Raw genomic sequence first — 24,740 nt, 5'->3', positions numbered from 1 at the left:
CCCTGGGTCTGTGTGCTGTGAAGGGAGGACCTTGCCACATTTCTAATCCATTATCCGCATTATAATGATGAACTGATAGAATCCGGAGCCTGGAGGGACTGGAGCCCAGCGTGTCATTTTCAGGTTGAGGAAGTGAATGCCTGGCCATGGGTCTGGCCACACGGCCGTCCAGCTTACCTGTGTCCATTCAGGTCTTGAATGCAATCCTCCTCCCCGAGACACCCAACCATGGCATGGTACTCTACTGTTGCCCTATTCAGCGCTTAGGTGTGACAACTTAGGGGCATCCCTCCCCTTGGGGGGGTCTCCTAGAATAGTCCTTGGTGAGGGGTGCCTGGATGGCTCAGTTGGTTGAGCGTCCGACTCTTGACCTAGGCTCGGGTCATGATCTCATGGTTCGTGAGTTTGAGCCCCGCCTCTGTCAGCATGGAGCCTTCTTGGAATTCTCTCTCTCTCTGTCTCTTTCTCTGTCTGTCTCTCTCTCTCTCTCTGCCCCTTCCCCCTTACTCGCGCGCTCTCTCTCTCTCTCTCAAATTAAATAAACAAACGTAAAAAATTAAAAATAAAAGAGAAAAGAGAATAGTCCCGGGTTAAACCAGAGACCTTTTCTTTGTTGATGCCTGTCTGGGAACTTGTGAGTAACAGGAGCCACCCTCCCGCCACCCTTGGGCGGAATCTTCGGAACACTGTTTCTGACGGCCGTGGGAGCTGTTCTGGGCTCTGTGGGCCAGTGGCCGCCAGGTGGTGACCCCTGTCTCGCATCACATGCAAGCATTCATGTGAAAGCTTAACCGTACACAACGGCAACCTTATGAACTGTAATGTAAAGGAGCACTTGGGAATTTTAAAGCAGCATTCGAGCGCTCTCTAGATGGCATTCAACGGGAGAGGTAATGGATGTAAACCTCTGTGATTATTCTGCATTAAAATTATTGATCACGGGCCCTGTGCAGCTCATCAGAGCATGAAGTGAACTTACAGTCAGTAGATGACTCTGGGTCATCTTGACACGCAGCCGTGATGCTCACGGGCACCGTCCTGGAGATATTCCACCCTTTGCCTTTTTTTCCCAAAGGGGATCCGTCAAACATGTCCTCATCTAGGAGTATTTCTGTAACCAAAATATGTTTCCATCTTAGGAGGAATATGCGTTCATTACAATATGCAGAAAAGTAGAAAAAAAGAAAATAATCACCAGGACCAACTAGAGGTTTGGGTGACACTTCGGCTGGCTAGGGGGCGCTGTTGAAAGGGGTGAGAAGAAGAAAAGAGCAGATAATGTGGTCTTAAGAATAGCTCGTGTTTACTGATTCTCTTCTGGTGCGGCCGTGCAGGTGCCTGTCATTGACCATTTTGGTGGAGGTGTGGCTTTCTTATCACTTTGCAGATGAGGAGTTGGAGGCAGAGAGAAGTTAAGTCTGTGCTGTTAAAGGAGTTGAGGGGCACATAGACATATTCATATAGTATGATATGGTACAATGTGCGATATAATGCAATACATAACATAAGGTAGTATAACGATATTATGTAATATAACATATTATAATAGAATATTATATAAGAAGTACTAAAAAGGCTGTTTTCAGAGACTGGAGATCAGGGCAGCGTTATTAGGTGTGACAGAACATTGGAGGTGGGGCCAGGGTCAGTGGCACTGAGCAGAGGTAACATTCACTCAGGGGACCCCTTACTGGGGGGAGCCCATAGCCTGACTCAAGGCGGTGGGTGGGGGGCGAAGCAGGGGAGATAAAGCTAGTCTGGGGAGAATCAGCCACTGAAGGGGGTGGAAAGGGAGGCAGCGGCCAGGTTGTGGGGTGTCTTTTATGCCACGTTAAAGAAGTAGGACATTTTCTCGTAGATGAAGGAGCATCTGCTGGGTCTTGATGCAGGGCACAGGGCACAGTCTTAGTCGTGTGATTCTGAGAGCAAACCACTAAACCGAGTTTGCACTTCCAAAATCAGTGTAGTGAGGGGCGCCTGGGTGGCTCAGTTGGTTGAGCGTCTGACTCTTGATGTCGGGTCAGGTCCTGGTCCTAGGGTTGTGGGGTCGAGCCCCGTGTTGGGCTCTGTACTGAGTGTGGAGTCTGCTTGGGATTCTCTTTCCCTCTCTCTCCCTCTGCTTGTATCCCCTGCTCATTCTCTCTCTCTCTGAAAAAAAAAAAATCAGCGTAGTGAAATGGTTGGCTGTCTCTTACTGTTGACTTTGAACCTGTTTTTTTGATCTTGTGGAATGAGAGGGGAACAGAGATGTGCAGGAGGGGTCTGGGGGGAGGCAGCAGAAGTCAGGGTCGCCAAGGCCACCGGGCAGGTCTGGCCGGATATTGCTGGCATGTCTGGGAAGAAGTAACAGATGGAAAGCGTGTGAAATCTGCGAAAAGCTCAGAGGAGGTGTTTCCTGATTGAGATCTAGCTGGCAAGTTTCTCGTCTTTCAGTTCATTCTAAAATTCTGCCATTGTTTTAGCGTCTTCTTTTTCTTCGTGATTTTTTTTGGCAGACTTGCTGTTCTGGTCTGTTGATCAGTCTATTTTGGTTTTTACTACCAAATGGCTTTAATTACTGACTTAAAAAAATGATTTGAGCATCTGTTGTGCAAGTCCCCCTCCTTATTCTCATTCAAAACTTTTCCTGGGTTTTCTTGTACATTTAATAACAGGGAGGCGCCTAAGGCTCATCTTCCAAAACTCTTTATTCTTTCCCCTTCAAAAAAGAAAAACCCTTGTGAATTTTATTGTGATGATGTGAACTTGACAGAATCATTCAGGGGATGCTGAAAAAAAAAAATGGTATCTTACCATCCAGAAAAAAATGGTGTGATTCTCTACTTTTTCAAAGATACGTGGTTTCCTGGTGACGATTAACAGTTTTACTCTATGGATCTGGAAGATTTTTGGTTACCTTTTCTCCTAGCCGTTTGTGATTGTGAACAAGACATTGTTTCCTATTTTTTTTTTTCAGTAAGTAATTTTTGACATGTAGGAAGGCTGTTACAGATTTGCTTATTTATTTTGGAATGAGTCTCCTTACTGAATTCTTTTATTCTCTCTCTCCTTTTTTAAATTGTGCCATGGAAGGTTCCTCCTGTTTCTTATTTATTAAACTCCTTTCTTTTCCTCCTACTTCTTTTTTAGTTTTTCTAATCGGAAATGGATGTTGACTTTGCCAGAAGACTTTCTAGCAGCTAGGGAAATGGCATGTTTCCTTTTGATCTGCGATGTATTAGGAAAATGATATATTATATAAATGATCTTGATATTTAGTCGTCCTCTGTTCCTTGGTCATGGTCATGGCATATTATCCTGTTAACGTGCTGCTGGATCTCATTTACGTTCAAGGTTATCTGAATCCTAAACATTTGTTATCTCTTGGTAACGTTTTCAGTGTCAGCAAATCTCTGAAACTTTGTGTCCCTGTGAGGTTCCTGCCTCCTCAGTCCTGCTCCACAGAAGGCACTTGGGTGGTCTTAGGGGACCGAACTCAGTCATCACTGCAGATCTCCCACCAGCTGGGTAGCGGAGGGCACATGATACCCGTGGAGTCGTAGGGTCAAAGGGAACATCGTGGACTTCCTCTCCAGGAAGGCTCTGGATGGTCAGCGGCCGACAGGGAGATGCCCAGAACCTGGGTGGGAGAGACGGTGTCTGAGTTGCTCTGGACATTTGCCGAGGGGGGTGGTGCTCACGTATTGGCACCACGGTCCTGCCTCTCCTTTTACAGAGGTGGAACGCAGTGCCTAAAGAATATAAAAATTATTTTAACAAAGCAGTTTGAAGCGGTGCTCAATTATCGATCGGCCTTCCCTGGGGAACGCTCATGTCTCTCTCTTTGGCTGAGTCCGGAACTCATCTGCGGGGGGAGGGGTGGAGAAGTTTAGAAGCTCCTGCCGTGTGGGGAAGGTGGGCCTCAGTATAAATAAGCCCCAGCATGGCCAACCCCAGAAATGTGTTATTTATGCAAAGTGGCTTTTGGGTATTCAAGTCCGGTAATCAGCTGGCTCGCTGTCGCCCCCTGGGATGCAGATAAGGGTTTGTACTGTTTGCCCAGGAGGATGATACCAATGGAGACCTTAGTTTATGGGCATGGGCCCAAATCCATTCTAGACCAGGGACTGGCGACTTTTCCTGTGAGGGCCAGCTAGGGTCTTGGCTTTGGCCCAGTGCTAAGCACCCACCCCCACCTTTCTGCTCGGCAAAGACCATTCTAATGTGGCGATCCCTGCAGAACAGTGGGGGTGGGGGGTGGATTTGGCCCCCTGGTCACAGCTGGCCAATCCCTTCTCTAGATGACCCGGAAGACATGGGATGTTCTTGCAGCTTCTGAGCGACTAGTTAAGAAGCCAAGATGCAAATCGTTTCCCACTGGGACTCTTCTTGGCCCGAGTGCGGTGCTGAGCTCCCGAGGAAGGGAGAGAGGTCCACCTGCCGGAGAGGCCGGCTCCCCCAGCTCGAAAGCATCCGACACGTCCCTCCCTTCCACAGGAGTGGTTGATTCCTTCCGGGCGGAACCTCAGAGAACAACATCTGATGCGTTAAAATGGATGCTGTGGCTTTTGCCTGTTTGACTAGTTACGTCAGCATTTTGAGACCCTCCAGTGACAGTGATTTGGATGGTGGCATTTGTTCTGTCACAACGTAACAGACGGACCTCTGGCAAGTTCTCAGCCTGGACTTCATTAATCCGGGGTGTGCCCGCCACCCTCCCCTCTTTCAGTGCAGGGGCCTACGGTGCCGTTTGAAGAGCCAGGGGGGACCCGCGAGGACAGATAAAGATGTTGGTGGTGGCCTCAGAGCAGCCTGACCTACATCCGGAAGAAACTGCAAGCTAGCTGCCGAATTCACTCTGCTCTGGTCTCATACAGCACAGTCTTGTTTTCCACCTAAAAAAAAAATCTGCATAGAATGGACACAATTGACATGAGAATCAGCCAAGCGACCGTCTTATGTGCCTCGTGTAGGAGTTTATGTGTTATAGATGTTCAAGGAGCATGAATTCCCTTCCTGCAAAGACGGCTGGTTCCCTGGGGCTGGGCTTATTACAGGTGCTGAAGGGGCACCTGCCGCTGACACCAGTCCTGCACGGAATCCAGGACCCGGGGTGTCCCGTTCATCAGCAGGCTCCAGCACGAGCAAAGCCAAGCTTTTGTAACCAAAGCCATAGCTGTGTAGGTTAGTGTTTTGCCCGTGTGTGTGATCGTTTCTTAGCTAAAGATATTTAAGCCTTAGATCGTAGCGTGCCACGGGGCAAGAATGAGGTCTCACAACAGACAGACCCGGGTCCCCTGCCTGGTCACCTCATCCAGGCCTGGCCTGCGAAGTGTTTAGCCAGAATTGGGAGAATTGAATGCAACCCCAGTCAGAATTTGCTTATAGATTTCAAAGACTGATTGCTGCTTCTTTGGCTCTCGGGGCAGCAGGGGTGGGGGGAGGTGGTGGTTATTTGATATCAGCAATACAAGTATCTGCGATGGTTGAACTTCCCAAATGGTAAAACGCTTCATCGTTTTCTTTAATTAAGTAGTCCAACCAAATCCTTCGGAGACACAGCATAGCTCAGAACCTTTCCTGCTTTACTCTGGGAGGTGGTATTATGTGGTAATGAGGCAGACAGACGCTGGGCAGGACCGCGGGGCCCAAGGCCTGGCCTTACCATTTCCGAGTTGGGAAATTCAGACAAGATTCCTATGCCTGCTATACCTCAGTTCTCTGATCCGTCCGTCGTAGACGAAAGTAGGACTCTTATCCCATGGAGAGCTGTTTGCAGATGACGTCGTTAGTAGAAGTAGGCTGCTTCGAGCAGCGTCTGGTGCACAGCGTTAGCTGTGTTATGGTTGGTTTGATCTGTAACTGATAAATCGGTGGCACAATGAGACATTCTTCTGGCCAGTGGCTGTTTTTTCTAATTACGTGAATAATTCATGCCCATTGCGTAATGCTTAGGAAGGGAACAAAAGAGAATAGAGTACATTCACGATGTGGGCTGGAGATCACCACTGTGAGTGGCAGATTTATTTCTCCCTGTGAGTTGTGACTCACGTAGTAAGATGGTGTGGTAAGTGTGAGTTTGAGCCTAATTATTTCATGTGTTATAAGCCTTTCCCCAAAGTATAAAAATTACTAGTAATCATTCGTTTGAACGGCCACGTAATGCAGTCCTATTGATTAACCATGATGGCTGATTCGTTTTCTTAGTGTTGAGCATTTCTGTTGTCCCGTTCTATTGAGGTGGGAGGTTGGGGAAGCTGGTTTTTTCAGGGTGTGGAAAACGGCCATGCGTGTATATCCTTTGATATATTTTCTTTTCTCAGTACCTCCATAGTCTTAGGTTAAATTTCCAGAAATCAAGTCATTGGATCAAAGGGATGAACATTTCTTTTTTAATGTTTATTTTGTTTTTGAGAGAGAGGGAGACAGAGCGTGAGCAGGGGAGGGGCAGAGAGAGAGGGAGACACGGAATCCGAAGCGGGCTCCAGGCTCTGAGCTGTCAACACAAAGCCCGACGTGGGACTTGAACTCATGGACCGTGAGATCATGACCTGAGCCAAAGTTGGCGGCTTAACCGACTAAGCTGCTTAGGTGCCCCTAAGGGATGGTTGAACTTCCCAATTGGTAAAATGCTTCATCGTTTTCTTCAATTAAGTTGTCCAACCAAATCCTTTGGAGATAGAGCATCCCCTAAGGGATGAACATTTCTAAGGCCCTTGATAAATATGAACAAACTTCCTTCCCAGACTGTTTACAATTAAACTCCCGTTAGCAACATATGAGGAGCAAATTGTTCCTAAGAGAGTCGATACCTTCGCCTCTTTGTGACTAACGCAATAACAGACCGACGACCGAAGGGAATCCTTGAAAGGTCTTGAAGTAAAAAGCTTTTTAAAAGTTCCCTGGACAGTATTTTTTGTGCGCTAAAACCCCAAGCCCCAGACCCCAAAGCCGTAGACACAGTTCTGGCCCAGCCCCAACTGAAGAGTGCCCGACGCTGAGCTGTCCTGGCCCCGGTCTCGGCACGGATTCTCCTCCCCTGCCTGGACTTAAGCTATCATTTAAGCTATATCGCAGTCATGCCTCGTTATCAATGCCACCGTGTTTGGCAATCAAATGAGGAGGCGCGTGGCAGGCTGAGGCTTGACCTTGTCTCCCCTCCTACCAGCTACACCGTGGGCACCGTCCAGGAGAACAACGACCAGGTCTGGAAGTTCCAGAGATACTTCCTGGTGCAAGAGTACTGCAACCGTCTGAACATCCCCTTCCCCTTCGTGGTCTTTGCCTACTTCTACATGGTGGTGAAGAAGTGTTTCCAGTGCTGCTGTAAGAGGAAAAACACGGAGCCTTCTCCTTGCTGTGAGTCATTGTCCGTTCCGTGCCCGGGGACAGGAGCAGTGATCGGTCGTGGGGGACGCGCGCCAGGTCCGCGCGGGGCAGCGGGAAGGGGCTTCGTCATAGTCACGGCCTCGCTCCCATGCGTATGTCCGTAGAGACAGGGAATTACCCGAGGGAGAGAGTAGGTTAAGGGAGCGTTGCAGATCTGTGGGCTGGTCTCATTCTGGGGGGATAACTTTCGGGTGAGCATCATAATCGTGCAAATAGTAGGTTGAACAAGCGTGACGTGGAGACGCGACTTCGGTCTTGCTTCCGTTAGATGTCGACTCTGGTAGACGTTAGCCCTGCCCCAGCAGAGCTCCTGACTTTCCTGGTCGCTCTTTGCGAAATCGAAAATCTTATCATTACTTCACTGCACGTGCGGTCTGGTCTGTTCACCCGCCCATTGATGGCCATGCAGGCGGGAGGCTCCCCTTTTTGCTGTACCCCCTCTCAGCTGGTAGAGCTGGAAGGAAGTGTGGGCCGCTGGCTTCTGCCTCTCTCTTCGCCCCTTCTCTCCCACCCGCCAGCTGCCGTCACGGACCCTCTGTGGGCTGGAGCACTGGGAGGGAGGAGGGGAAAGAAGCAGAAAGTCTTTTCTGGAAACAGTGGTCCTGCTCTAGGCCGGCTCCGTGCTCTGTGACCTGGCGTGTGTGCACAACTGACCCTTTATTGTGTGGGCACCTGGTGGGTCCTTCAGCTGTTCCCTGGCTGGCCCCTCGACTCCCAGGGCTTGCCGGTACTTTCTCCAGCGCTGCGTCCCCTTAACCTCTAGTCCACACCACGCAGACTCTCCCTGATGGGGACCCACTTCCTTCGGGAAGGCGGGGACGCCCACAGCTCTCCTTTTCCCGTGGCTACCCACCTCCTTAGCCCCGATAAGGGGTAAGGAGCAGGAGGGCCCCCACTGGGCTCCCTCTCCTTCCCCCACCGCTGTGGGAGCCAGAATCTATCATCAGGGAATTCTCAGTCACCCTGGGGGACACCCTCCCCCGGTACAGCTCTCTTCCCTGCACTAGGCTAGGTTTTCTTAACACTTGATCCTGGGGCCACGGACCCAGACAGATCTACCTAGCTTGCAGACACGTTTCGACCAAATTAAGCAGGAAAGGAGGGAGAGGCTTATTTTTATTCATTTGGGTGTTTGGGCACAGAGAAAAAGATAGAAAGGGCACCGCCAGCCCATTCATTTTGCCTTCTGACCTCAGATTTAAGCCAGGGGAATCTGGCTCTGGGGGAGGCCTGCAGGCTGACCTCTTCATCACGCACGGCACCAGGGCTCGTGTGTTTCGGGGCCGTGAGAGGCTTTATATTTCTTTTATTTCTTTTTTAAGTTTATTTATTTATTTTGAGAGAGCACAGGCAGGGGAAGGCAGAGAGATGAGGAGAGAGAGAATCCCAAGCAGGCTTCACGCTGTCAGCGCAGAGCCTGACGTGGGACTCGAACTCACGAACCGTGAGATCCCGACTGGAGCTGAAATCAAGAGTCAGACACTTAACCGACTGGGCCACCCAGGCATCCCGTAAATTTCTTTTAAAAATCATCAGGAAAAGCACGAACTTTTCGGTCACAAACTTTAAGTCAAGGAAAGCAAAGCACGAAAAGGGATACACCCTATCGCGCATAGAGAAGAAACGGTGTAAAAACAGTCCTGTTGCTCAAAGTCTTCCTTCCTTCACAAATACTAACTCTGTTCTGGGGGTACCAGTTGCGAACAGAAGCATGTGAGGGCTGGGCTGCTTGGCCCATAGTTTTACCTACATGGTTCCAGAGAAAGAACCGTGGATAAAAATTTCGGGGAGGAAGATTTTGAGTTGGTAAAAGTTTAAGACAGTGTCCAACAAATCACATTATCAGTAAATGAAATGAATAGCTGTGTGAGGTCGTGAATCCCCATCACTGGTTGGATTCCGGCTGGGGCTGGGCAGGTGGATTTGGAATGAAGATCCACTCTCCACACGTACCCTGTGCTCTGTCCAAGATCAGTGGAACCAGAAAATCCAGTGTATCACTAAGGGCAAATCAGTCTTCTGAATTCGGATGGGTTCGACGACACAATGCATTCTGTTCCCCCAAAACTTAGTCAAGAAGTAAGCGCGCTAAGAACATAAAAATGGGAGCAAAACCCCCAATTTGGCCATCAAATGGGCAGGACTTCAGCTTCAGGAGGCAAACAGGTCAGAAATGAGCTATGTGAATCCGCACCTGTTTCCTTGGGAGAATGATGCTCTTACAACCATTTGAGAAAAAGATGACATCCTCTCTCCCCATATAGTTCTTAGTCTCAGGGAGGAATAAAGAAATAGAGGGAATAGGGGGGCACAGCGGGACAGGTCCTTCTCCATGCCGGGCAGAGTGATGGCGGGAGAGGGCGAGCCGAGGGCCCCGTTTACTCGCTGGAGACTTCTGGACGCCCTGCTCGCCATTCATTCATTTGTCGCTGCTTGGAGATCATGGATTCCAGAAACCGCAGAACTCGGTGGTTGCCAGAGCCTCTCATGCTAATTCGTTTCCCAAATTCACCTTGCACTTGCCTCCAAGTCACCGGGACGTCATGGGATTTAAGCTCAAAACTGTCCTTTGGAGAAAAATGCCAAGATTTTTCAAACAACTTTTCAGATAAGGTAGAATCCAACCTTCCATTAAAAATTTTTTTTAATGTTTATTTTTAGAGAGAGAGAGAGAGAGAGAGAGAGAGAAGAAGTGGGGGAGGGGGAGAGAGAGAGGGAGACACAGAATCCGAAGCGGGCTCCAGGCTCTGAGCTGTCAGCACAGAGCCCCACGCGGGGCTCGAACTCACAGACCGTGAGATCATGACCTGAGCCGAAGTCGGACGCTCAGCCGACTGAGCCCCCCCAGGCGTCCCCCAGGCTTCCATTTTTGCTGCTTTTTGGTGACATCATAAAGTAACAGTGACGAAGTATGCCGCCCCTTCCCAGTAATTGCACTGTTAGAAAATATATTGCTTTCCATGAGAAAAAACCAATCCATATTCCTTATGGAACATTTGAAAAATACAGAAAAACGTAAATAAGAAAGAACAAGAACACACGTAAGCCACCACTCAGAGATAGATATTGTTAACATAATGGTATCTATTCTATTAGTTTCGTGTGGGTGGATGATAATTAGGTTGTTCTGTACAGACACATCCATAACCTAAGTTGTTCATTTAGTTAATAATACATGCACATTTTCCATACACATAAATATCAACCTGTACGACAGTTTTGAACTGTAGACTCTCCCGGCCTATGGATGCGCCACATTCAACGTCACCAGTCCCTCGCTGTTACACACGTAGAGGGTTTCGGTGCTTTCCGTGTCCTACGGCATGACGATAAATAGCTATATGCCTTCATTTTTTTAGCGTACTGCTGATTTTTTTCCCCTTGGAGTTATTTATAGGAGAGAAATTTCTGGATAAAGGGTACTTACAGATTTAAATCTTTTGATATTGTCTGCCACCCTCCTCCACCTTCTCCATCATGTGCTGCAGCTGTAACAATTTACAGATCTTTTTCCCCAACTTACGGGACACCTGTTCATCTACATCTTTGCCCACACAGGCCATAGTTATTACTGTAGACCTTGCTAATTTTCCACGTTGGGTGGTGAAAGCGCCATGCCATCATCTCAACGGCATTATTTCGACTGCTAAACAACTTGCCATTTTGTCTTGGTCACTGTCGTTCGTGACCGTCGCTCATTTGTCACTGTCACTCTTTGGCCATCTGTGTCCAGGAGTGTGTGTTGTTCCTTTCCGTGTTGGTTGTTCAGTGCTCTCACTGGGTTTCTACATGCATCGCGGTTTGAGCAGAAGACATTGGCAACCACTTTGCTAGGAAAAATCCAATGGAAAAAAATCCAGTTAGGAATTATTTTCTATAAACCGGCATTTGCTATATAGGATTTGCTGAAATCCGCGACTTGCCTATTGGCTCTGCTTTTGATTCCCGATTAATTCTTTTTAAATCCAGGAAGATCTTACACTTTGAAGGCAATTTAAAAATAAAACTAGATTTTTTTTTTTTTCCGCAAGTGGACGCCTTCCTGAACCTAGGTGCTTTTTTCCCCCCACGAGTTCGTACGGAGGATTGCTGTCCGTTGTGCCATTACCTGAAACGCAGGCGCCTTGTTGATCTGTGATTTTGTTTGCTTGCCTTCTGAGAGGCCCAGGTACTGTAAGAAATTGAACTGAGAATCTTGCTGGAACATGCCCCAGGCCAGTTTTACAGCAGGCCCTGCCTTAGATGAAAGGAAAAGGACTGAGTGGAAGAATTTTCCTTGAGGTCCACACCCAGACTGCGTATTATTTTACAAGGGTAGGAATGATGTCCGGGCTTTATTGTCCTCTCTTCCAAAGTCCCTACGCCCCTTGTAGGTTGAGAGAGTAGCGATCCATCCGTAATTATCCAACCGACTGGCTGACATAGCCTTTTTATGTCATCAAAATGAGAGAGGAGCACACATAAAACGTGAGGACAGAATTCATTGGTGAAATGATTTTACTAAGTCACAAAAACACCCAGACAGGCTTTTGATTGATTTCTGTTTAGAATAAAGATTGCATTCCTATTTCACTCAGACAGCTCCAATTCTGCATTGTTACCAAGAAATTCATTAGCATTCCATCGCTTTGCGGCTGTTACTAGCAAGTAACGTCACTCACATCAGCCTGTGCGGGACGAATCTAAATCTTCCGGGTCCAGGGTATCACCAAATGACGAGCAGGTGTTGATTTAGGAGGTAAGGGGCAGAAGAAACAGTGTGATGTTTTTTTTTTTTTTTTTTTTTTTGGTCTCATTATTCAAGGTTTCAAAAACGAAGACAACGAGACTCTGGCCTGGGAGGGTGTCATGAAAGAAAATTACCTCGTCAAGATCAACACGAAAGCCAATGACACCTCAGAGGAGTATGTCAGTCGTTCGCTTCTGCTTTGCACGGCCACCCCCCCCTTGCGTACATTAAGTTTGTAGAACATAAGTAGCTTCTTTGAGTAAGCTCTGGGAAGAGAATTTACGGCAGAAAGAAAAAGCACCAAAAAGGTATTACCTGGGCAATTGAAGATGAGAAACACGTGAGTGTGTATCAGCCTTTCCAGAAGGGCAGGACCACCCACTTGCCATCCCGATTGCCCTCCGAGGCCCCGGGGAGGGAAGAGGTACTTGGAGGCTGTAGGGCGGGGCCTTGGAACCAGGTGACAAGAGCGCAGGTCGCTCTGCCATGGCTGCAGAGGTGGATTCCGGGAAGACCCACCCACCCATCGAGGGCAATTGGCATCGTTTCACAGGTGACGCACACCTGTCTCTGTGATGAAGAACTGGAACGGGGGACCATTTGGTGGGTCCGTTACGGGCTGTCCTTGAGAAGTCCTGAAGCTCAGTTATGAGTTGCATGGAGTCATTGTAAACATGCCATAGAATGAAATACGTCACAGCTACATCCGTAGACGGTCCCCAAGTAAAGGGCATGCAGGGCCTCTAGGAGCGGTGCCCTTCTCATTATGCGGGTTAACGTGGCTAACGGTCCGATGATGTCACTCTTCCTGAGAGCTCCAAACATGGCTCAAAATTCACTCTAACGAAGAAAGAGTAAATAGAAACACAACCAATCCCTTTGCCGAGTTCAACCCAGCTATTACGTGGGATGGATGGCATGCTCTTTCTCTGAGTGACAAGGCAGATGCCCTAAGGTCTTCTCCGCTCCTGGTCTCCGAGATCTTGATTCTGGAACGGGGGGGGGGGGGGGGGGGGGGGACCTTACAGGTCAGATTCCACAACTCTGCCAGTGGAGATAGCATGTGTATGCTGTACCTCTGACGGGGGTGAGTGTGGGATCCCGCTTCGTGTGGGTGTCGGCGAGAGGACGTAGCTGACACGGATTTAGCTGAAAATGAAAACGATCGGCGTTTTGTTCTTTAAAAGACTGTAAAATGGAGTCTAATAGCCTTTTCTCTCCCCCCTACCCTTCTCTTGTTCTCTCTGTCTCTCTTTTAACTTCTTTGAAGAATGAGGCATCGGTTTAGACAGCTGGATACAAAGGTATAGTTCTGATGATAGTTTGGGAAACATTATTTTTTTTAAAATCTGTGTTGTCTTTGATCTTTCAGCGGGAGGCCAGCGGTTGTGGTCTGAAAACAAAAGAAGTCAATTATTAAAAAAAAAGAGAAAAAGACAGAAGTGACCCTGTTCCGTGTTTGTTCAGCGTGCAGGGTCTGGGGGCTGGAGCGGAGTGACTTCTCAGATAGCCCCCTGTGTGCTAAAGTCCTATTTCCCGACCTTTGGACTGTCTCCTGTGTCTGTCTGACCCAGGGCCCCCTCTGCGCTTTCTCTCAGCTGCGAAAGCAGGTGTAAGATGCCTGCAGTTCCAGAAACACCAGCGAGGCTCAGAAGAGTGATTTGGGAGGCTGTGAGCCTCTGTGCTCGTCCTCGATGCTGCTCTAATTTGTTAGCTATTTAATTTGAAGGGCATTGCGAATGCACGAATACACACGTGAGCATTAGGCGTGGGGAGAGTGTGCCCACGTCCGCCCTGAGCTGGGTGGCCGGAAATTGTGACTTAGGATTAGCAGACATTACAACCGATTCATAGGTACCGGATCCCTGGTAGGCTCTGTGGGGGAAATGATACGTGGTGTTTTATCACGGTATTTTGAGAACGGCATCCTGGATGACGGCAATCACATTCTGCCCCAGGGCCATGCCGTGTGGTGGCTAGACGGTACCCCATCGAGTAAGGCAGACTCTCCAGCACCCTGCCTGGACCGCTAGGGTCTCAATGAATGTTTATTGAGTGAAGAAATGACCGAAAGCTACCCCGTCGTAGAGCTCTTACATGAGAAGTTATCCAATTCAAATTTTGGGGGTTATTTATGTGTTATTTACCACCAGAATTCTTTTTTTTTAAAGTTTATTAAATTTGAGAGAAAAAGAGAGAGAGACAGAGAGCACCTGAGCAGGGAAGGGATAGAGAGAGAGGGAGAGAGAGAATCCCAAGCAGGCTCCACGCTGTCAGTGCAGAACCCAGCACGGGGCTCAATCTCACGAACCGTGGGATCATGACCTGAGCCGAAATCAAGAGCCAGGTGCTTAACTGACTGGGCCACCCGGGCGCCCCTGATGCGAGGCAGGTCACCTGCCTGACAGGTCCTGTCTGGACGGTGTGTCTGTGTCTGGTCCCCCAGAGTAGCTCTTGTCTTCCTTCGGAATCTTCGTCTTCCCTTTCTCTGGAACTGCCAGCTGTGAACATTGGAGTCGACTACTCCGGATGATGGTCTGTTTTGTGCCGACAATCAAATGCTTCCATCACAATTTGCTTTAGTTACCTACTGCTGTGTAACAAACACCCCCCCACCCTTCAGTGGCTCCCAGCAGCCATTTTGTTTGGCTCTTGTTTTTTTGTGGGTCAAGAGTCTGGGAGCTCATCAGCCGGGCGGTTCCGCTTCCTGTGGGCTCGGCTGGATTTATCGGGCTGGATTCAGTGGGTGGCAAGGCCAGGATTTGGCACCCCTATGCTCCTCCACGTGGCTTCTCTCCCACGTGTGACGTCTGATCCCTGTGGCTTGGGCTTGTCGCCGCATGGTGGTCTTGGGGCTGTCCCCCTTCGTCCACAGTTGCTGGCTTCCAAGAGCGAGGAAGCAAAGACTGGCAGTGCCCTGGAAGGCTAGGCCTCCACCTGGCATGATGTCATTTCCACCATTGTCTATTGATCAAAGCGGTCAAGGCTGGCCCAGATTCCGTGACCCACCTCTTGAGGTGAGAGTGGCACTTGCGTGGGGGCCAAAAGGAACTGGTGGTGGCCTCCATCTTTGGGGACACGCTATCACACGATGGTATATTTTGTTACAGCTGCTCTCCTTCTGAAGTTGTGTTGTTTTTGTTAATGGAGGGGCTGGGAAGACTCCTGTTTTCTTGGACTTGAGGGCTGTGCGTGGATGATCGTGCGAAGATGTGTACCAGGATTATAATCAATGGGGAGGGAAGAGAAAAGTGCTGGACATTTTTTTAAGGTTTATTTTGAGAGAGAGACATGGTCAGCAGGGGAGGGGCGGAGAGAGAAGGAGAGCGAGAGAATCCCCAGCAGCTTCCACACTGTTAGCATGGAGCCCGACGCTGGGCTCGGACTCACGAACCACGAGATCGTGACCTGAGCCGAAACCGAGAGTCGGATGCTTAACCAACTGAGCCACCCAGGTGCCCTGCTGGATATTTTTTAAAGACCACAGACAATTTAGGGAATTTTAAGACAATACATGAAAGGAGCAGCAGGGGATAGTATTCTAAGATTGAGGATTTATATTAGACATATAATGTGTAATAAATAGTATACATATCCGTAAATGATATATTCACTTTTCTACCTCATGTATTTTTATATTTAAATATGTCGTCTGCTGCTTCTGTGCCTAGGTCACACAGCACATAATATTGAAGGAGCCCCTGCTACGTGCCAGGCTTGGGGCTAAGTGCCATCAAAGCAGATGTGGCCCCCAAATGTCACGACTGGATCCTTTGTGGGGCGGGCTGGTCGTAGGAGCCGAGGTGTGCGGGATGCGATGGCGACAATGATTTTCATGCAGTATCTGGCATGCATCCCACAGGCCGCCCGTGTCTGCGTCAGCGGGGGGCAGGGTCAGCAGCTGTGAAGGTCCCAAGTTCAGAGAAGCACGGAGGGTTCCGGGCAGCTAACGAGGCACGGCTCTGAGTGGGAGGAAGCGGGGGGGTGGCCGGGCCGCCCTGTGTGGGAACCTGCCTCTTTCCAGTTGGATTTTCTTCCTGGGCAGGGGAAGCCTCAGCGTGAGAAGGACGTACCTGGCGGACGCTTTCAAAGACCAATCTGAGCCCTCGGGGTGGCCACAAAGAGCAGCTTGGACAGTCTGGTTTGGGAATAGAGGCGGCTGGGCCTTGTCTGGGTGTTGTGTGTGTGGAGAAGGCAGGCTGTTTTTGGTTGTCGTGTTGTTTCCCTCGTGGCTTCCCCTGGGGTGGCTTTGGAGGGAGAGAGGGGCAGGGGCAGAGCCTCGGGTCTCCTGGTCACCACCAGGCCTGGGTCAGAGGTCATCGGGAGAGCCAGGGGACCGGACAGGCTGACCTGTCTCCCGCGGGCCAGGCTGCTTGGGGACCGAGGTCTCCTGACGACCGAGGGCCTGGCGGTGACACTGTCGGTGGGGACGGTGGGCCTGAGCCGCGGGGTTGTGCGAGGTGGGGGCTGAGGAAGTCTCTTGGAACTGAAAGCATAGCTGAAGGCCGTCCGCCCCCTGGTGCAGGCCTCAGAGAAGAGCTTGAGGGTCCGTCCACTTCACGCCCCTGGCCGGGGAGCTCAGCCCCTTTGCCGGCTCCTACCAGAAGCCCACCGACACCATGAGTTTTGTAGGTTTGGGGAGAATTTGGGTGGGTCCCAGGGAGCCCTCAAACTGCACAGGATTCCACTACCTCTCTCCGCCCTTCTCTTCCTGCTCCCCTCTCCCCTCCCCTTTCTCTTCCCTCTTGGATCCTGTGCCCTCCTCTTCTGAGCAACAAAAGAATCTTCTCCTTTCCAACCACGGAGAACTTTGGGGATCATCCCTTATTCCTTGAGCCAGCTCTGGGAATCTGGCATCCGCTTCGAACAGCTTATTAAAGCCCTTCCACTATCCCCCAGTATGCAAGCTTTTATCGAGTGCACTGATGTGGCATGTAATTTAGAACAAGCTTCGTTCGGGGAGCCCGGGTGGCTCAATCGGGTAAGCCTCCGACTTCGGCTCAGGTCATGATCTCACAGTTCAGGAGTTCGAGCCCCGCGTCGGGCTCTGTGCTGACAGCTCGGCCCCTGGAGCCTGTTTCAGATTCCGTGTCTCCCTTTCTCTCTGCCCCTCCCCTGCTCGTTCTCTGTCTCTCTCTCAAAAATAAATAAACATTTTAAAAAATATTTTGAAAAAAGAACAAGCTTCCTTCGTCTGGTGCAGTAAGTTTGCGAAAGATGCATGTATTGAAAGTAATTTTATTTTGCCTTTTACTTAAATTGTTTTACAATTTATGCTTTTTTGGTGGGAGTGGACACTTTATTTGCAAAAACTTGATTCGTTAGTATTATATCACATCATTTTTATTAGTATTATGCTTCTGTCAGAGTGAAACTTTGTTAGTATCTTATAATTTTATTAGTGTTCATCGCACATGACATTATTATCTCTACACATCGTTTCCCTGTGTTGTTAAAACCTATCATTTCGACGTGGGAACCATTTTTGACTTACCTTTGAGAAAAGCTCCCACTAATCGTGCTAACGAGTATTGGCTAGTGACACGATTTTGGAAAGTAAGCAGTGGACAGGGTCCATATCACACGCTACTCGCTCTGTTCTAAGATGTGCCATACTTTCTATTTGGTATATACATCTGTTTCATGGAAAAGTCATAATTTAAAATTGAAAGTTGGAAAATTCATCTTAAGACCAGCTTGACTTTTTTTTTTCCTCCCCTTTCAAGATTAATGATCTCAAGGGTCTTCTGAAAGAGATTGCTAATAAAATCAAATAGAACTTCATGGACTCTAATGGAGAAAAATCTAATTACAGCAAGGTAAGTCATTTTAATGGGTTATATTTTTGTTCTGAAAATTTACATATTTTAAGGCTAATTTAAAATCGTGATTTTTTTTTATGCTAAGTGAAATAAGTCAGAAAAGACAGATATCATATGTTTTTGCTCATATGTGGAATTTGAGAAACTTAACAGAAGACCATGGGGAAAGGGAAGGGGGAAAATAGTTTCAGACCGAGAAGGAGGCAAACCATGAGATTCTTTTTTTTTTTTTTTTTTTTTACATTTATTTATTTTTGAGAGACAGAGACAGAGCGTGAGCAGGGGAGGGGGAGAGAGAGAGAGAGAGACAGAATCCGAGGCAGGCTCCAGGCTCCGAGCTGTCATCACAGAGTCCGACGTGGGGCTCGATCCCACGAACCGTGAGATCATGAGCTGAGCCGGAGTCGGACGCTTCACCGACTGAGCCACCCAGGCGCCCCCAAACCATGAGATTCTTAAATACACAGAACAGACTGAGGGTGGATGGGGGTGGGGTGGGGGAGAGGGGGAAACGGGGGATGGGCACTGAGGAGAGCACTTGTTGGGATGAGCCCTGGGTGTTGTATAGAAGTGATGAATCATGGGAATCTACTCCGGAAGCCAAGAACACACTTTACACACCGTATGTTAGCCAATTTGACAATAAATTATACTTAAGAAATAAATAAATAAAATAAAATCATGATATTTTTTTCGGTTCTTTTATTTTCCTGTGTCATCAGATTTGAAAATGATGCACTGTTACCAAAATTCAAACAACGTAGGGATATAGGAAGGAAGAAGCAGAAGCTTGGATTCACATTACTTTTCCATCAGCGATGCTCTGCCACAGAGGTTAGCACTGGCAGCAATAGGGTGCAAATGTCCTTTTGAATCTTGGAAAGTTACTTACAAACCATGTAGCTCTTTTGGCATTCATCGAATCAAGGTCCCACTGTCCAAGACGTGGCATTTTTCCTTGCTACTTAATTCTCTTTTATGGATATTTTTATGGATCAGTGCCTAAAACGTGTACCTTATTCTCATGATACACTATACACTATACATGTTTATTGCTGTGGGATAGACAAATGTATGTTGGTCATGTTTTTCCTACCAACAAATGTTTTAGTGAGCCATTCAAGGCTTTTCAGCCATAGCTCAGTTGCACGGTAAAAATGTGATTCAGGGAACTGGCAGTTGAACCCAAGGCTTTGCTCCGTGATCTTACCGTTTGCTTTAATATTGTGTTTCCATGACCTGTCCACCTTCTGAACCTAAGTGTTAAAATGTTAACGTGTAGATATAGGAAAAAACAGCAGTGGGGATTCCATTTGACTAGAATTTGTTGAGAAAGTGAATTGCAAGGAATGGAAACGCAGTTAAGGTTTCCTGACTCCCTCTCCCTCTTTCCTTCCTCCCTTCCTCCCTTCCTTCCTTCCTTCCTTCCTTCCTTCCTTCCTTCCCTCCTTCCTTCCTTTTCCCTCCCTTCCCTTACTGTTTACTGAGTGCCCATGAACTTCTCAGAGACGTCCTGTGTCAGGATCTGTGCTGAGGCTCAGACACTGATTACAGGCTGTGCATTAAACACTTACACTGTAGAATTTCTCATTGCGGATTGATCGTGTTACAGGGGAAATTGTGTTGCGTTAGGCTCCTTTCAATATTTCTGGTCACTCCATACTTTCCCTTGGGTTCTGACAATTATGGATCGTATATGGAGGACTTTGTTAGAGCAAGACGGCTGTGTGTCGTATTCAATCGGAAAGGCATAGAGCCTTAACAGCATAAAGCCTGCTTCTCTCTCTACCTCTCTGTCTCTGTCCTCCCCTGCTCATTCTCTCTCCCTCTCTCTCTCAAAATAAATAAACATTAAAAGAAGAAAGAAAGAAGCTAAGAAGAGGAGTATATGAGAAAACAGAAATCCTATAAATTCATCACCACTGGTATCTTTAGAAACAATGAATTTGGCGTGCCCAATTTTTTTGTATATTTTTTTTCTTTTCAATATAAGACCCGTTTTCTTTTCTTTCGTTTCTTTTCTTTTTTCTTTTCTTTTCTGTTGTCTATCTGGCACATCCTTTTGAAGTTCACTGAAAATGTAATTTTATAGGCAACCATCTACATGCTGCTAAAGCATTATTCTTTTTTCTTTTAATTTTTTTTAATGTTTATTTATTTTTGAGAGAGACAGAGACAGAATGTGAGTGGGTTAGGGGCAGAGAGAGAGGGAGACACAGAAGCAGAAGCAGGCTCCGGGCTCTGAGCTGTCAGCACAGAGCCCGACGCGGGGCTCGAACTCACGAGCTGTGAGATTATGACCTGAGCCGAAGTCAGACGCTCAATCGACTGAGCCACCTAGGCGCCCCTAAAGCATTATTCTTGTAGTGTCTCTCTATACTTCTCTCTCTGGAGGGATGGCGGTAATCTTTTTGGGGGGAAGGAAAAGGAAAGAAAATGCAGCTGCAGGTGGGAGTGAACTGGCTTTGGTAGGGGCAGGTCTTCACCAACTGGCCCGTCTAGGCTCTCCATCCCCAAGTTGATCCAGTAACTTGGAATAAAATCAACAGATGGTTGTACAGCTATTTTCCTTTCTCGCACACTAAGGTTGGAAGGAATTAAGAACTGGGGACAGCGCAAAGCCATTCGTTTTCTCAGACCTTTACACTTAGAGTGGACCTGAGGACCCGAGGGTTGAGGTTTGGGAAAGGCAGTCACCGGAAATGGTTTGATCCCTACACAATAATCCATTGATCCTTGCCCTTGCTACACTGAAATTCTAGGTCAGTGAAAGAATGTGACGTTCCCTTGGATATCATGACAAAACTTTATTTCAATAAGTTGCTGCAGTTTTTAACTTTATTTTCCACTCACCCTTTTATTTTTAAAAATTATTTATTTATTAGCGAGAATAGAGAAATCTTTTAGAGAATATATATATATATATTTTTAATGTTTACTTTTGAGAGAGAGACAGAGTGTGAGCAGGGGAGGGGAAGAGAGAGAAGGAGACACAGAATCCGAAGCAGGCTCCATGGTGTCAGCACAGAGCCCAACGCGGGGGCTCGAACTTACCTAATGCAAGACTGTGACCTGAGCCGAAGTCGGATGCTTAACCGACCGAGCCACTCAGGGCCCCAGAGTGAGAGAATCTTAAGCAGGCTTCACGCCCAGTGTGGAACTCGACGCGGGGCTCAATCCTGTGACTCTGGGATCCCGACCTGAGCCCAAATCAAGAGTCAGACGCTCAACCGACTTGAGCCACCTAGATGCTCCTTCAATTCATCCTTTTATTAGTGGAAAACCACCCAGTGAATAAAGCACTCAGAACCATTCTGGGTCTTAACCTGGGCTGAGCTGAACCTCTGTCACTCACCTGTGGTCATTGTGTCCTCATGGCAAACTGGTCAGAACTCACACCTTTAAGAGAAAAAAAAGAAAGTGGTCTGGTAGCCAATTCAGTACCAAAAGAAAATCCATGTTTGGAAGTGTATTTGGACCCATGACCAGTACGTTACCAGTGAATTTAGAAGCAAATCGTCTCCTGAGAACGGAAGTGGGAAATCCATTCCTAAAACGGTGCTCTTTCTCTGTTTCACAGGTGATCTCAGTAATCTACGTGGGAAAAATTCAAGTGCTGATGAACAGTTTTGTTACTGAGGACTCAGTAAGAACTGTTCAGGCCTGGGGTACCGAGTAAATGGCTTTAATCACCCCAGTGTGCTCAAATCTGAGAAATGGACGTGTGGTTGGTCTTACACAGGAAGATGGGCACTAAGGAAGAGCTTCCCCTCAAGGCTGCCCGGTTACTTCCTGAGTCTCGGTCCCGCGGACTTGCTGTGTGATCAGTGTATGATCCTGAACCCCCCATCTTCCTTCGATTTCCCTACTTCTGACCCCTGCGCGTTGCAGAAAGTCTCTCCCAGGAAGAAGAACCCGGTCGTGCGTTCCCTCCTGGACGGTTGGTTTGTTAAACTCAACTGATCCCCGGCTATTTTCCTTTTGGGAATATGTGACTAATTAGTCGGCATGTCGTTAAAAAGTCTCCCCAGTCAGGGCAGATTCTAAAACCTGCCAGGACAAGAGGGGCCCGCTCTGCTCAGGAAAGACCGTTCTCACTTCTCATTATGCTTTTTATCTCTCAGCGGAGGTGATGTAGCAACGTCTTACCCTCTTACCCTCACCAGGAGCCCCCCATTCTTAACGGTGTGAATAATCACCCAAAAATGGGACCTTAAGAGGTACCCCTGATTTTGTTTTCAGTGGAGGCTCCTTTCTCCTCTTTCTTCTTTTCCCGGTAAAGATAATTCATGGATGTTGTAGAAAATTCAGACTACATAGACAAGTAGAGAGACTATAAATACTCCTGTTAGTGATTCAAGATAATCACTGCTAACATTTTAGGAGGCGTTTCCAAATCTGTTTTCCTCTATGCATGTTTTATCTATCTTTTAAAATTGCACATGATGTCATCATACTACATATACGATTTTGTATAAGCTGTTTCACTGAGTATTTTATCAAGGATGTTTTGTTATGTTCCTGGTCTTCTAACACATTATGTGAATAATGGCATAATATACAACCTCCAGTGATTTCCGTAATGCTGGTCGTTGAAGGCTGTTTCCAACTGGTCAGTGGGACAAGCATCTTGGCGTATGAATCTTTTCCTGCACTTGGGAAATTTTCCCGTGGCTGGATCCCCAGGAGCGTGTATTTATGATCAAACCATTTACGAGGCTTTTTTCATAATTGTATAGCAAATAGGAGTTATTAACATTCGTCTAAGTTGCAAGATACATGAACTTAGAACTCTTTAACATAAGATATTATATTTAACCCTTGGTTTAGGCAGAAACCGACATCCTTCTATGAATATCGCAGGTAGTAGAGTTATCGGTATAGAATTGGGGAGATGATCTTATCAGACACTTCTCGTTCCAGCTTTCTCTGCAAGAGGTGGTGTCTTTGCCCAAAAGATGTGCTCAAAGAACATAAGGCACTTGAAATGTCCAGAATTAGTTTTCTCCGCTTTGAATACACTATAAACTCAATGGCTGCAGAAGGAAATCGTAGAAGGAAACTATTAAAAGATCATCTAATTAGAAAAACTACAAAAGCACGAACCCCCCCCCCCCCAAAAGTGTTTTATCATTTTGTCTGGGCGTTAGTTAAAATGATTACTCACAACATTCAGAATGCTGGCAAGGAACGAATATATGGGAATGACTATATTATTTTTTATTTTTATTTATTATACACTCTTATTTTTTACTTAAACTTTATTGATGGCTTAAAGGGGAATCCCCTTCAAAAGGGTTGATGGGTTCATGGTTTTGGATGCTAAAAGTAGATGGGAAATTTATGTGGCAAAAACTGCCAATGAGTGGAATTTTCAAAAATTTCTCTGTTTGTGGGAGAACGTTACTTTTGTTTCACTACGGCAACTGGAATATCTGCCTTTTCTGAAGCCACCAAGAAGAGATTTATGTCCTCTCTGTGCTGGCGGGAAAAAATAAAGTGTGTGGCACATTGGATATATACCACTGTGCGGGGAGAAACAGTCTTGGCCTCTTACCCTCATTCGAGTAGTAATTTGAATAAAATCAGGAAATCACACTGCAAACCTCTCATAAGACCAAATTTAGCATAACTATCGGTGGACCCGCTAAAATGCATTTGGCCACAGATTCCTATGTCCGTTGCCCATGTTTTTATTAGTTTGAGAGAGACGTCTACATGCCCATCAGTATCAGCAGCACAAGAACGTCTCTGATTGGCGCTCGTGACAGAGAACCTGGACAGATACTCAAAATCCACTGGTGTTAGAGAAGGACTGGCTGAGTGTTTTCAGCTCGGCTTGTCTGTTAGCTGGTTTTGCACGGCCACTCTACGTGAGTTTTGCATATTCAAAGTCGTTACGTTAGGTGTAGCTCTAACACGTTAAGGTGTAGGAAATAGCACAGGTACGGAACGTGCATCTAATCTGAGCTGCTGTCCTGTGCCCCACTGCTGGTAATGGGCAACTTGGTTTAAATGAGCGTGTAAATGAATTAAATAACCAGGAAGAACTGTCATGTGTTGCTCTGGTCATTTTATCGACGGTGAGAATAAAATGAAATTACTTAGTTGTGTGTGTTTTTTTTTTTTTTTGAGAAAGCAGTAAGGATTTTTATTGTCGACACAAAGAAGAGACACGAGTGTAACAAGACACAAATAAGTGAATGATCCTGATCATTTTAGACTCCAGGGCCTCTCTGTGGAAAGGTCAGCTCAGCTCCTTAGGTAGACACAACACTATGCAGAACAAAACAAAACAAAAAACCAGGGGAATTTGAGACAGTGCGTAAGACAATGACCAAACATGCACATGGTGAGAAGAGAAATAAAACGGTGGCTTTTCTAGTTCTTTCCTTACTGAGTTATAGGCAGTAAAAGCTTGGTTTGCAAGCATAGTTCATTCTGGAAACATGCTCGTCATCCAAATCGCTTGTATATCAAAGCGAATTTCAAGAACCATTGGCTCAGTTGTGATCATGTGACATTCGGTGTCCCATACTACTCGCATCGAAGACCATTCACTTGTTTATCAGGTTAAGATTTATTAGAAATGTTTGCTCGTCTTGTGGAACAGTCACAGAACAAGCTACTCGCCATCCAAGGTTTTACTGTATTTATAAAAACACACGGCCCTTTGCGTGTGGGGTGATGATTTCGTATAGGAAATTTTAAAATCCTTCCACCTCCTGGGAAAAAAAGTTTTACGCCTGGCCTGAACAAGAAAGTCAAAATAGGGTGACACTAGCTTCACATGAAACTCGACAATGGTCTTTACTTTTAAA

The 24,740-nt window shown here is 47.1% G+C and overlaps 1 protein-coding gene across 1 annotated transcript in view; it reads left to right on the top strand.

Annotated features, from left to right (window-relative positions):
* The window catches only part of TRPM8 (transient receptor potential cation channel subfamily M member 8), a 58,961-nt gene extending 34,935 nt beyond the window's left edge, over nucleotides 1-24,026 (top strand). The window contains exons 15-19 of the mRNA XM_019445498.2: nucleotides 7,148-7,338; nucleotides 12,173-12,272; nucleotides 13,368-13,401; nucleotides 17,824-17,916; nucleotides 21,500-24,026. Of these exons, the coding sequence (XP_019301043.2) occupies nucleotides 7,148-7,338; nucleotides 12,173-12,272; nucleotides 13,368-13,401; nucleotides 17,824-17,874 (376 nt within the window). The 3' untranslated portion in view covers nucleotides 17,875-17,916; nucleotides 21,500-24,026. The remainder of the gene's footprint in view (nucleotides 1-7,147; nucleotides 7,339-12,172; nucleotides 12,273-13,367; nucleotides 13,402-17,823; nucleotides 17,917-21,499) is intronic.
* The last annotated feature ends 714 nt before the right edge of the window (nucleotides 24,027-24,740 follow it).

This window comes from Panthera pardus, unplaced genomic scaffold (genome assembly GCF_024362965.1).
Source record: "Panthera pardus isolate Hobbes unplaced genomic scaffold, ASM2436296v1 HiC_scaffold_10, whole genome shotgun sequence".
Taxonomy (NCBI): Eukaryota; Metazoa; Chordata; class Mammalia; order Carnivora; family Felidae; genus Panthera; species Panthera pardus.
This window is presented reverse-complemented; position numbering and strand designations above follow the sequence as displayed.